Raw genomic sequence first — 15,002 nt, forward strand, 5'->3', positions numbered from 1 at the left:
AAAGTGTCATCTTCAGCGTCATAATCATTGTTCTGGTAAGATGTTGGAGTCTAAAGGAAGGAATATTTTGGGCACTTTGTCTGTTGATATTATTAGGCAACAACACGGTATCCATGCCTTTCAGTAGTCTTGTTAAAAAAGCAGGAACTATATTTGTTGTGTAGGATGCAAAATGACAAATAACGCCATGACATTTACTGTGCAACTTCTTTGATAACTATTAGACAGAAACTATTTTTTTTTGGAGTTTTGGGCTCACATTGGTTCCAGGTCTGTTTGTGTTGATTCTCCACACAGTAGAAGCACTGCTGCATTTTCCTCAGACTACAGAATAGGTTTCTCCAAAGCTCCTGTGCTCTCATTTCTGCGAGGAAGAGATGCTGCAGTGAAATCGATGTACAAGAGCAGCCAGCCTTTTTTTTTTTTCGTTGCTACCTCGCAAAATACTGAAATTCAACAGCACAGTTAAAAAACTGAAGCTGATGCACAGTATATTGGAGAGGACCACGACTTCAACGCTCATGTGCAGCTCTTAGTCGCACTGAACTTTAATAGATCTGTGGAAAAAAAACAGGGAAGAGGGAACACTTAAAGACAGATTTGTAAAGCACTCAGTGATGCTAATATCCGTCATTTACATGTGGGCGACATTGTGGAACTGTGTGCTTTTGTGTGTGTGCGTGGCTGTCTGCATGCAGGTATGTTTGTTTGCCTGTAAGTGCAATTACATGCGACAGTTTGGCATCAATGGAGCCTTTTTTATTCTAATACGTAAGGGCCATTATGGTGTGCTTTGGTCACAGAGACAGAGAAAGGGTAAATGTCCAAGGTTTTTTTTTTTTTTTTCAGCGTCTGATGGGTGTTTGTGGACTGAGATGGAGCAGCTGAAATGCAGCGGCTGTACGGTGGACTTCTGCAAAAACATGATTTTAACGTTTGCCCTATTTTTAAAAATATGTGTAGTAACAGAGTAGGGACTGAAATGTTATTGTTGGCATGAGTATCAACATGCAGGTGCAAAAAGCAGTCAACAAACTCACTCACTCACTCACTCACTCACTCACTCACTCACTCACTCACTCACTCACTCACTCACTCACCAACCACACAACACGTTGTTTGCTGTCTTTTTTGTTCTCTCACACACACTGTGGGTGCGTGCAGAGCCAGTGTCTATTGTTGCCGACAATGGACCATGACCGGCGGAACAGAGCAGGCTCTCTGTGGTTGTCTTCATCCCAACCACAATGACCCAGAAGCAGCAACACACACCGATAGACACACACACACACACACATTTACATGCACACAAACATTCATTTTCTGTTTCCCCCTCTCCCAGTTTCGTGTATACACATGGAAGATGGCCATCAGCTTACTGATCCATGACGCTCATCAAAAGGCCCCGAGTGTTGGCCACAAATATGAAAAGTGTCAGACGAGTGTGTGTGCGGTAATTGTGGTGTGTGGTAAATCCACATCCTAAATCTGTGGCCACGTCTTCCCTGTCAGGAAACAGTTTCTTTGCACATTAGATCCAAAATGCTTTTAGCTAAATACTGAGTTTGTTTTCTTGCAGTGTGTATGTACACACACTGGCTGTGTTGATGGATATTTCTCCAATCTGTTTTCTATGAGTTTACCTTTTGTCTCTGTTGTTTGCATGCTTTCCCTGAATGCGGCTAGTTTCTAAAACCTGTGAAGATATGAGTTGTTCTACACTACGTCTGGGGATCTCACTGTGACCAGAGAAGATTATTCACTCATACCTCCACTGTACATTTTCCATTATCAACAAAAATCACAAGAGCAACACACCTGCGTCAATTTTGGAATCCATGTTTTAACAAACTATAATTTACACTATTTTGCATTTTCCTGAAATTCACTGAAGCATCCCTAGGTTTAATTTTATTATTATTGTTGTCATTTCTCTTCTTCTTCTTCTTCTTCTTATTGCTATTATTATTGTTATCATTATTATTATTATTATTATTATTATTATTAGTTAAGAAGATGAAACTTTTGACCAGAAATCTGTCTTGAGATGAATGAGTTTGCAGGCTATGGTGAGCAGAGATGTCACCATGATAACTTGCATGACAGCTGACCTGCTCCAGAAGAAGAAGTGTTCAGTAGATGAAGAATTAAAAATTAAATCACCAGTTCCTTTCCTGATGATATTCTCGATGAGTAATAAAAATGACCAGCTGAAGGATTATGCTATATCTGCAAACCTGTTGAGCCATACGTTAGAGATGCTGCTGAGTGAAGCTGTGTGGTTACAGTGGTGCAAACTGTATGTGTCACAAATGGAAAGTACATGCTTTCAGGTGGCGATGCAGAAAATACATAAATACGTGTTTACGATTGCCAAGTAAAGGAAGCAGATTATAAAATTGATTAGTTTATTAGTATTTATTACAGAATATTCAATCAATAACATGAATTTCACTGTGATTTGGCCAACAAGTGATATCATTTTATCCTTTACTGCAGTGTCAGACCTAAATGCCCTTCTTGAGAACCGTGGATACGTGTGAAGTTTAAAGTTTAAAAGCGCTGATGTGCAGCTGTCATGTTAGAAATAAGCGGCTACATTAAGAGTGCACTTAGGGATACAATAAATTATCTTGCATGATTAAAGATCTTCTAGTAGCGTTCCTTTTCTGCGTCTTTTGTAGTAACAAGGCATTTTTCCTATAATATTGTTTTTTATTCTTCAAAGTTCTCCATATTAAGTACCACTCTTCTGAGGTAGGCAGCACGCCATGAGTCCATTTTTTACAGAAGAAGGGTCACATTAAATGCCTTCTTTTATAAGAGTGTGCACAGAGCCTGATGGAGAAAACCTGGGTTAACAAAGAAAGTTGATAATAACCATTATCTTTGATTTAGGTTTTGTTTCGTGAGCTAACACAAACAAAGTCTGGTTGTGTCATTCTTGCATTGTCGTACCGTCATCCTTCAGGCTCTGGCACCCAGGGAGCATGGTTCACCATGTAGAAGCCCTGATAGCTTAATAAAACCTTCCTAAAGCAGACAGTTGCTCCTCAAACCCAAATGATGCTCATACAGAAGGTGTCAAGTATGTGGAAAAAATACCAAATCAACCAAACACACAAAAACAGCCACTAACTTTTCATGTCTTTAACATTTTTCCTTTAATGTAGCTGTCCTCCTTTCAAAGTATATTTTGAAGCAATGGCATAATGTAGGAAACAGCTTGAAATAAACATGATAGGTTAATTTGCCATGAGGGCAGGTGATGGTCACAGTCACAAAGAAGAAAAAAAATTTGCATGAAGCTTAAGCAATGACACCACGGGTGGTTGGTGTCATTTGTGAGTGGATATGCAGACAAAAAAAAAAAAAGTGTATTTTTGAAGCCATGTGGCTGATCTTGTTGTTACACACCACAGTGTTTTTGTCCTGTAACGACGATAGCAGAGTGTGACGTATACAGCTAATGGGCCTGTGATTAAGCGAGGTTCATTGTTGTCATTGATCTACTTAAGGGCTTACAACTTGCATGTTTTCCTTTTATTTAATGTAGTAGGAGCTAGTCCTTTGAACCAGCGCATAACAGGAAGCTGCTGTTAAACGTTAGTTGTGGAGACTCGTGAGTTAACATGTACGTAACGCTGTGTGTTGTGTGGACCTGCATGTTGAACAAGTCGACTGATTGATTCAGAAATGTAAATGTATGAAGTATAAAATAGTGTGTACTAAGAAAAAACAGCAACAAATGAAGCATAATTCCACTTAACAGTAACAGTTAGAATACCGAATTGCTCAGACCGTGCATCCAGACACGTTTGTCCAAAGTGATTTACAGTAAAAGCGCTCATTTTGAAGGCAGGAACAGCTGGATATCATCAAATATTCACACCTGCCACGTCTCACGCACTAACTGCATCGTACCGCTAACACTGGTGTGCTTTATATTCACATTAATTGCTGAACTATGCTCAAAGACAGCCTAAAATCCTGCTAAAACAAAGCAGAGTGTAACAGAATTGTTTTCTTTGTACCTGCTTTATTACTCATCACTCATTTATTATCTCATGCTGGGATTTATCTCACAGGGTCTCATCTGGCACATGAGTTTCTATTTTCTTTCTAACTGTGCTGAAGCACCAGGACCCAGCGCTCTGTGACCAGAGACCACACCAGTTCATGCTAATGGAAATCTGGAGCAAGTAGAAGCAATAAAAGGAGAAAAGGAGGAACAGGTCCACTGCAGTGTATGTGCTTGTGTTTGTGTTAAAGGGAATCGGTCACACAGGCAGACAAGAAAGGCAGATTCACATACAGTAGGTAACAGCATGACTAAATCTCACAGGGAAAGAAAGCAATGCAGAGCAACAGAGCAAGAGGAATGGGGCAAGTAATGGTGAGATTCTGTTTCCCTCCCAAAGTAAAGAAAGAGAGCAAACAAAAGAGACAGACTGATTTAGATAAAGAAGATGGGAGCTCGGGAAAGAAAGGATGGGAAGGAGGGAGGAGTGTGAGAAATATAGCTGAAGAGATGTTCTTTTTTTAATGAAAGTCTTTTCACCAGCCTCCAATCAGTCGTCATTACTATGATCATAGAATATTTTTAAAAATCTCTATCTAGTTAAACACTTTCAGTTTATTACCATGATTCTGTCATTCCCAGTTGTGTAGTACAGCAACTTTCTCCAATAAGAATAGATTTGATTCTGACTGCTCAGCCAGTCCTCCTGTCCAGGAATGTTTGTGTGTGATACAGAGTGAGATTAATGTGTGATCAGTTGTTTATACAGTAAACATGCCAGTGATGCATGATGATGTATGTGTACAGTATGTTTGCACATGAGTGAGTGTGTGGCTGATAACAGTTGGTGCCTATGTGTTTGGTCATGTAATGTACATCCTCTGTGGTAAATGAGTAGCTGCATGAAGGATGCAGCAAAAGGAGACTTTCATGAGAAAACTTCATGTCTGCTCCACACATGCATACACAAATTTATTGTAGACGTTCACACAAATTCGCACGAATGTTACGCACATTTGTGTCACATTCACACAAATGTGTAAGTGGGGAATAGAGAGGTGACAGAGTAAAATCATGTGTTTTTTTTTCTTGCAATTAGCATGTGAAAGCATGGCCCTCTGGGTATATTTCCAGCTATCACGACGGTGCAGTTGCTAGTATAAAGTGCACATCTTGCTCCTGTTGTTGCTAACTAGATGTGTTGGTTAAAGTGATAAAACAATTTGGTATCAGCAGCTATTGTTTCAAGTGATGCTGGAAAGAGATGAAGCATTGCTTTGTGTAGTTGGTTAGCTACAACATTATATCTCACCATTATTTTTCCATCCATCCATCCATTCTCTATCCACCGCTTTATCCTCACTAGGGTCATGGGGGGTGCTGGAGTCTATCCCAGCTGACTCGGGTGAAGGCAGGGGACACCCTGGACAGGTCACCAGTCTGTCACAGGGCTACATATACAGACACACAATCACACTCACATTCACACCTACGGACAATTTAGAGTGACCAATTAACCTCAGCATGTTTTTGGACTGTGAGAGGAAGCCGGAGTACCCGGAGAAAACCCACGCATGCACAGGGAGAACATGCAAACTCCATGCAGAAAGATCCCAGGCCCACCCCATTATTTTCCTTGATAATCAAATAATGAAATTAAAATTCAGAACACCTGTTGATGCACATAGAGATTTGTTCTACACACACTGACTGTTCTCTCTTGCCATCTCAGGTTTTTACTGTACATCCCCCTAACTCACCCTCATTTTCTCTCATTCTCTCTCTGTCTGTGTGTAACTCTGTGAGGACCCTCGGTGATAAAAAAGAAAAGCCAAACATTCCCTAGCCTCATTCCCACACCATTAACTATCACTACCCCATCTCTTACCCCAATCCCAAACTAGGGCTACATGATATTTGAAAAAGGTGGCTTTGTTAAATTGCTATTTTTTTCAACACATCTATTGCAAAATAAAAAAATACTGGAATTTCCACCAAATGACTTGTAACCCAACTTGAAAATAATTAATAATTCTGGAGTGATTTGGGGGATTTTGAAGTGGAGTGCATCTGCAGCAAACTAAACATTTTTCATATGGTTCAACATTGGCAGAGATAGACATTTAGATCTAGCTTTGAACTGGTCATATACCACTTTATGGTGCTGATTTATATGCCAAACATATTGTTTTGCTGCCTCAGTAGGTGGTAATATCTGCAAAACCCCGCTAACAGATTACCAGTCTTTGGTCAGCATTGTTATTTCTGTGGAGAAAATACTTCAGCACAACTGATGTTGTATTTCTTTTTGCAAACAAATCTTCCTTTTCAGTGTTTTTTGCCACATTTTGCTGTGCGCGCGTGGAGCCTGCATGTCAACAACCGCTGTCTGAATGAAGTTTTTTAAAGTTCTGGGTGATTTAAGTAAATTATATCAATTCTATTCTATTCTTGTTTTGTTTTCATAATTTAATGTTTGATGATTTTTATGTAAAGCGTCTTTGAGTGTTTGAAAAGCGCTATACAAATAAAATGTATTATTATTATTATTATTATTATTATTATTATTATTATTGTATTAAGCAGATTTCTTGTAGATTACTTGTTAAAAATGAGCCTGAGGGCGCCCGTATAGCTCATCTGGTTAAGCAGGTGAACCATGTATAGAAGCTGGTCTCTGATGCAGCGGCCGGGTTCGAGTCCAGCTCGTGGCCTTTTGCTGCATGTCTTCCCCCCCACTCTTCTTCTCCCCTGTTTCCTGTCTACCTTCACTGTCACTATCTAATAAAGCCGAAAAATAAAAAAATGAGACTGAGTCATGAGCAGAAAAGTTGTGGCATGATGTGTTTGAGTTCATTTGTCTCACTTCATGTTGTATTTCGTACTACATTGCATATGCACATTGCAGTGTCGTTGTTTAAACGCTATATTGTGCAGCCCTAACCCCCATGTAATTCTAACCTTAACCCTAAAACTAAGTCTTAACCGTCAAACAGCACCTGGATTTGGTGTGAAAAAGTCACGACTGGCCAAAGTGTCCTCACTCCAGTGATGTACAACTCAAACCAGTCCTCACAAAGATAGCAGGTCAAATGAACACACACACACACACACACACACACACACACACACACACACACACACACACACACACACACACACACACACACACACACACACACACACACACACACACACACAATCACTCCTGTATCTGTCTAGAGTGGGTGGAGGCCTCAGAATGACCTCTCCAGCTGGCACACTGTGTTCTAGTATTGTCACTACAGCCTTGCATTTCAGCCGTATCACAGATAATCACATTGGACCCGCCCTCTCAAGCTTTGGCTGTCAGTCACACAAAACACACCAGCTTCACATACACACACATAAACACACACACATCAAACTGTGTGTATACTTTGGTCATCTGGAATTTTTTTATTATTATTAATGTCTAATTTATTATTGCATACTTTTAAAAGAACTAAAATTTTAAATATAATATACAAACAGGAGTTACTTTGATGTAGGCAGATTTAATTTTACCCTCATAACTGGACAGTCACAAGTATAAGGTGAAATCAATAACAGAAATTGCAATTTTTTATGATTTGTTTATGCCTAAAATGCAGAAATGGTTAGTACTCCTCTTCAGTTTCTCCTGCGATGTCTGCAGCCTTCCTGATAAACCTTTTTCACATCAGACATTTTGAATTGTTACAGAAAAAGCACAGGTGTTACTAATAACATTAACAATTACTCTGTTCCATTAAATTACCCCAGTAAGCCGCGGCAGTCGGACAGTGAACTCGCTTGCACATTAACAGTATCCAGAAACTGGAGCAGCTTAATGGCAGCCAGCCACCATTAATTTTATTCACACCTGTGCTATACTGTGACCGGCCAAAATGTCTTTTGTGAAAAAGGATAATCAAATGTGAATCTGTCTTGGCTGCAGTTGCACGTTTGGACGAGTTAAATTTTGGGGATTGGTGGATTAGAACACAAAGCAATGGGCTTTTTTCCATTTATAACACCTAGTGACTAAAATGGAAAATAAATTGTAGGGATTTAAAGGAAATATGCAACGCTGAAACTGATATTTTCACGTCTTCTTGCAGACACAGACTGTTCAGGAAGCTCTGCAACGAACTCTGCACTTCTACAGACAACAAGAGATCAGGTAAGACAGACTTCCTTGCTTGCTGAAGGTCTCTTGCTGCTCTTTTTCTGGTTCCGGTCTTCTTTCATCAGCCTCTATACTACAATCCTCTCTCTGTCACTTGCCATCTACCTGCTATCTTTTCTTGTAAAGCCATCACTCATTTCTTTTGCCTCTGTTTTTCTCACGTCTGTCACACATGTACATCGACACACCTGTTCAGTCTCTGAGATCCTTTCCCTGTCTTGCTACCTGGCTGTTTTGGTCACAGAGCACACATATACTTTATGTGGACACGCTCGTTCACCTCTTGTCTCTGCCTCTGTTTCTTTTTCCCTCCACGTCAAAACAGGAAAACTCAGTGGAGGACATTCAGCCAGGCACAACACAGACTAACACTGTGCACAAAGCATGTACTGCATACAAATACAGACATGGGATTTTTTTGTTTTCCTTTAGTGATTTTTCTTTCCCCTGCCTGCCCACTCTGTCACACTTTGGCTTCTTTTCTTGTCACTCAATATTTTCTCTGCTTCATTGATCTTTTTGGGGATGGATTCAGTGAATGTGGTTAAAAGACAATAATTCCCCAAAGTGATATTTTATCGTGCACCTATGTGTTTGACTAATGTGTGAATTCAAACCTTTTGTGGTAAGGTTACCTTGGGATTTTAGTGTTTTACAGTTTTCCAATTATTTGAATCTCTCCCCCCAAAAATCAACCTGATATTACCTCTGTTGGACAGCATGTATTTAAGGTGTGAAGGTTAGAAATGAAGGCTGTGAACAGATGGTTTCTAGTCTAATTCCCTGACTGATGAAATAAATGTGTGGTGAAATGAAAGTGCAGCTCTTATTACCATTGTTGAAGTGACCTTGAGCAAATTTCCCTGTTGTCCAGCTGCTTCTGTTGGATCTAACAAATGTGAACCTGCACAGGCTTTGTGTCAGGTCGCACAAAACACAACAGCACATACATTCTCACTTACCCTTAGTGGCATCCAGCTATGAGGACAGTGACCCAGCAAAATGGGGGTGAATGGAATATCTGATCCAACGACTTTTGACGCAAAAGTTACACATCTTTGTGTCACAAATCTTCTCTTGTAAATCTTGAAGGGATGAAATACAAATTCATTCTGTTACTAGCTTTTAATGCCCTATTAGCTCTGATATCCTGGTTAATCATCCTGCTTGTGTGTTTGCGTCTTTGACAGGTGCCAGCTCAGTTATCTTCCTGCCTCGATCTGCAGTCTCTTGCCTCCTTTTCTGTTCTGACTCTGTGGTTCAGAGTAACCACCATTATTTACACAATGTCACGCTTGCTAATAGTACCAAAAGATAAATTAAAGTTTCTCTAAGAAGGCCTATTATGAAATTATTAGCTCTAGTATCCTGGTTAATCCTCCTGTTTGTGTCTTTGACAGGTGTCAGGATGTTGGGAAAGAGAGGAAAGAGGAGAAATGCCCCTTTCTAGAAAATTCTGGTTCGGAAGAAGATGTCCTACAAATCCTACAGTACATGGGCACCATTCTGGGTAAGTATGCAAAGTAAAATAAGATGTGTGTGTACTTTGTGTTTGGCAGTGAGCAAAGAAAGACTCAGATGAAGAGGCTTGACACATGTTCTGCGTGGTAGTTCTGAAAAAGGGAATATATTGACTATTGGGGTTTTTTGTCTTTATTTCTGACTGTTTTCTTTTTAGATTTGCTTACAATCAATTGTACTGACATACTTAGACACTGCTTCTCTTATTTCCCCTCCTCTGCTTGTCCTTTAGTCTTAGTATTGTTCACTTGTGTTTGTGCACACACAAAGAGATCCCCAAAGATTTGACTTCCTAAACACACTGGAGACACTTTGAATGAAAAACTGAGATACAGTATCATGGCCTAGGTAGTGTGCATACAGGCACAAATATACAGCTATTTACACATGCAAAACATGCACACGCTCACTGTATGACTCACTCTGGAGGCTTCTACTGTCTCTGTGGCCTAACATGAAAAAACACACATTGTCCTGGTGAGTCACTCAGTAAAGTTCCATCCTCCTTATCTTCCTGCCTCGATCTGCAGTCTCTTTCCTCCTTTTCTGTTCTGGCTTTGTGGTTCAGAGTAACAACCACTATTTACATAATGTCGCGCTTACTAATAGTACAAAAGATAAATTAAAGTTTCTCTAAGAAGGCCTGTTATGAAATTATTTAACACCCAAGATCTGCATTCAATAATTACATTCTTTAATCCTCTTTTGGTATTTTATCCTGTCCTTCATGTACCAAAGCTTCTGCTTCAACTGCATTCTTTAAATCCCACCCAAGATGTTTTAGTAGTATGTATGGGATCACTGTGTTGCTGCAGAGTTCAGTGAATACCAAGCTTGAATTTGAGGGCGTCACATTATTCTTTAAAGTTCCAATGCTTGATAATGCCAGTCACAGGATTATTTTTCCTGCAGCAGCAAAACATCACAGGATGAACCCACCTCCATATTTGACTGTTGGAATGGTGTTTGTTAGCCACAACATTAAAACCAGTGGCAGATCAAGTGAAAAACATTGATCATCTCATTGCATAATAATGTTCTACATTCATTTGGATGTTGCTTTAACCACCCAGTTAAACATTATTGCAGACAAGCACACCTTCACAATGGCAACAACACCACTAAACCTGCTCAGGAATGGTGAGAGGAACATGACAAAGAGCACAAGGTTTCAAACATTTGTGATCCCAATCTGAATGAGAATGCACTGAATGTCCATGAAGACTTCACCCTACAACCCACAGGACTCTTTTCCAACATCACAGTGCCAAATCCCTTATGACCTGCAGAGACTGTATGTCCATGCCTTGGGGCAACCCAGTCTCACATCAAATTGTGACATAGTCACGTTTGTCCACAATGCAAAACGTTACAATCTCACAATTTTGGCCTGAAAATTGTGAGATGCTCACGTTTTTTCCCGCAATTCTTTTCTATGGGTCTGACGAAGGGTCATGTGACTGCTTGCTGCAGGCTTCTCAAAATGAAAACATGGCGGCTATTCCTTTTATTTTCCGTGGAAAATGCATTATTTTAAGATAGTTTGGACAGAAAAAAACATTTTGATGACATTTTTAGCGAGAAATATATATAACACTTTCACATTATCCATTCAGTTATTGGAAATGATCTTTGGTTTGGTTTGTTTTTACGCTGAATTTCACTTCACGGCATTAAATTGTGACAGTGTCACATTTTGTGCGTTATGTTGGTTGATTAGGACGCTGCCAAAAACGAAAACAAGCGGTGTGTTTATTTTTGTATTGTTGCATTGTGTAATTTTTTGAGTTGTTAAATCATTTATGTAACTCTTGGTGATTACTGCTAGTTACTGAGATGTCTTCCCCGGCCTTTCATTAGTTGACGCGATTCGCTCCCTTGTTAACAAGTTGCATTTCAATGATCCACAAGTCGCTCGTTGTCAATGCAAACAACCGTATTTATTTCCATGAACGTGCTTTTGTTTATTTGTTGAGCTCATCCATACACCAGTCAGCGCACAGCGATCTAAAAACTTTATTCCTGCCCACAACAAGATCCCCCTTGTCTTTCTTTAGCCCGTGGAAGCGTCCATAGCAACCACCATAGCAACGGTGGGAAACGTAACAATTCCATTCCGAGACGTGAAAGATTCATCGTCATAACAAACCAGAGATCATACACAAGAACTGAACGAATATTGTGAAATTAAAATGTATATTTTTTTGGTGTCGCTGTAATGCCTGAGGCTTTGCTGCTGTCCGCTTTCCGACCGTGGTCGGCAAAACACAGGGGAGAACGACGTGCAGAACCTGCTGCACCTTTCTTCTTCGGTGGTGTCTGTGTAAAACAATGTCCAACATGCAAACAGCACACCTAGCGCCATGAAGCACAAAATGCAGGTGTAAATCAATGACATCTTACAATTACAATGTCCTGTCTTTTAACTAATAAAGACACATATATAAAGAACTTTACATCAGTTTGTTTGTTTGTTTGTTTGTTTGTTTGTTTGTTTGTTTTATTAAGATCCCCTATTAGCTTTTGCAAAGCAGCAGCTATTCTTCCTGGAGTCTTCATAATTTCATTTGTGACAACACCAAAAAGCAACATGTACACAAAATACATACAAATCAAATTACAAAATACATAAACAATACATACAAAAATACACGCATACAATACAAATAACATACATATACAAAACCTGTACTAACCAAAAGCATACAACACATAATACTCCCACCTTGAATTATAAAAATAAACTTTTCTTCTTCAAAGATACCATGACCTAACAGTAATAATTAAAGAATAATCTACCTCAGAAACCAACCATAACATAAATCACATAAACAGTGACATTACAGTCACTACATTTAAGTTTAAGATTTAATTTAATGAATGATTGTATTTTACAAATTTCTATTCCCAAGCAACCCACTAAATTAATAACTAAAATTTTGTGCTACATAATGCTCTTTTAGTTTAATTTTAAAGTTTTCAATATTCCCCATTTTTGAGAAAATCCGGATGTTATCACTCGCTCCCGAAAAAAGCATCATTTTTTAAAAAATATTTTGGATTTCGATTAATTAGACAATGAACAAATTGACGTAATTTCCTGGTGGGTGTGTTTATGCAGCCTATTAAACACTTTTTCCCCATGAAATAAAGTACAATCTATACATCATGGTCCGGTGTTCATTGTTTGTTTTGTTCACTGACATAGTGCAATAAAGTTTTGTTTTTTAAACCATCCAGTACCGTAATGAATATTGAATGAATATGGCATCTTGCTTACATCTCTAATTAAGGAGCAAGAAATTTACTGACGTTGATTTATGATTCAAGACAAGCAGAGGACACACTGTGTGCACCTTTAATGTCCAAAAGGCCAATTAAGGTCAAAATCTCACAGATTCTTTCACCGATTTGGACCAACCTGCACATGTTTGATATTGGGTCCTAAAGCAATACTGGTGTACGTTTTCAGACCACTAGGACCTACAACGGCAAAATAGGAGCAAAGAAGACACTGGAACAGGGGCCTTTGTTAAAATGAATGAGAAACAGTGTGAGAACATCAATCAAAGTGCACCAAAGTGCATAAAGTCATAGAACAGGGTGTGCTGAATGCTCTGGGAGCAAGTCTGCAGTGAAAACACCTTTGAAGGGGTCAAGGGTCACTAAATCTGAAGACTTCAAATGAAGGAGACATTTTGTGCAACATATCAAGTATCATAAAAGTCATTCCCAGTGGAATTCAAGTCTGATATTGTGTGGGACTATTCAGAGCAGTCACATGAAGCACTGTATCTGTTTTCAAGGGTCGAGCTCCATGGGAACCTGCTTTTTTCAGCAGTGAGGCCTGCTAGTAGTGATGAAGCCTGAGGCCTTCAAACATGTAAAAATCATTCCTGCTCGGTCATTTCTGGGTCTAGTGACACCAAATCGGACACGCTCCTACTAGACCACCTCCTGACCTTGCATATTTTTTTTCAGAGAGTTAGCTCAAAAGGGGCCCGACCACGGTCCTGTTTCTGACTCTACGGTTAACCCTTTCATGTCCAAATGCTTCAAAACGGGCTAAAAAGGTCAAAATCTCGCACAATCCTTAACCAATTTGGACCAAACTGCACAAGTTCTAGATATAGAGGCTAATGTGAATGCTCATGCACGTTTCAGACCTCCAGGGGCCCTGAAGAAGGAATGAGGGCCAAAAAAACCAAAGTGCATTTTTTCAGTTCTCTATACTTCTATCCATGGTTGTGCTGTTTTCATAGAGGCACACAACTTTATATTGCAGTAAACACAATGAGCCCAGGGGGATTTAAAATACGACTGGAGCAACTAGAAACTACTTCAGGGAGTTAATGACACACCAGCATAGCAACACAACTACAGCAACAACAAATACCACAACATCTACAGAGAAAAATATCATTATTGCTCTCCTCATTATTACGAAATATACAGACTCTTTATATATAAGGAACCATAAACACGCTAAAGACACAATAAAGTAGCCAAAAAAGGTAATGAATAAAGTTTCACACAAACAGACATAAGTTTTGTGTGTGTGGGCAAAGTGTTCTTTTCAGAGTCAGTCAGTGCAGCACAGTGAGGTGCACCAAAGAAAATTAATGATAAAATGATGACTAAATGCTGAGATGTTATGATGAATAAAACAAAGATTTTTCAGTGATGGAATATTCTTTTCCACTTGTACAATGACTGCAAGGAAATTGTGCTGCAACCAAACAGCAAACTCTTTGAATGAACAATAAAGGCAACATGGAAATGCAGAAAATTACAGTTTGTCAAACGTCTGCTTGAAGCTGCTTCAAAAACGAGTTAATCTCTATGGATCCCTGCGTTAAAATGTCCAAGTTTACAGCAGTCTTTTTTGCTCCTGTTTTGCCGTTGTAGGTCCTGGTGGTCTGAAACCGTACACCAGTATTTCTTTAGGACCCAATATCAAGCATGTGCAGGCTGGTCCAAATCGGTAAAAGAATCTGTGAGATTTTGACCTTAATTGGCCTTTTGGACTTTAAAGGGGCACACTTCCAAACTTCAACATGGTACCATCTGGCCCCCTGTTGATCTAGGAGGCTGATATTGTGTATACCGACTCACAGGGGGCCCTAGTACTTGTGGTTAAAATTTTGTCCCGTTCGGGTAAAAAATGAGGGTGAGGGTCAAATTCCACTGGCAGAAGGCTCTCAGGGTCAATAAGTCTAACAAGACCTGATTTTCCAACATGAACACTTGGTCAGATTTTTCTAGTGGGAC

The 15,002-nt window shown here is 39.5% G+C and overlaps 1 protein-coding gene across 1 annotated transcript in view; it reads left to right on the top strand.

Annotated features, from left to right (window-relative positions):
- The window catches only part of gucy1a2 (guanylate cyclase 1, soluble, alpha 2), a 57,951-nt gene that overhangs the window by 3,165 nt on the left and 39,784 nt on the right, over positions 1-15,002 (top strand). Inside the window, exons 2-3 of the mRNA XM_022195913.2 lie at positions 8,143-8,204; positions 9,611-9,720. Coding sequence (XP_022051605.1) covers positions 8,143-8,204; positions 9,611-9,720 — 172 coding nt within the window. The remainder of the gene's footprint in view (positions 1-8,142; positions 8,205-9,610; positions 9,721-15,002) is intronic.

The sequence above is a fragment of the Acanthochromis polyacanthus genome, chromosome 13 (assembly GCF_021347895.1).
Source record: "Acanthochromis polyacanthus isolate Apoly-LR-REF ecotype Palm Island chromosome 13, KAUST_Apoly_ChrSc, whole genome shotgun sequence".
NCBI lineage: Eukaryota > Metazoa > Chordata > Actinopteri > Pomacentridae > Acanthochromis > Acanthochromis polyacanthus.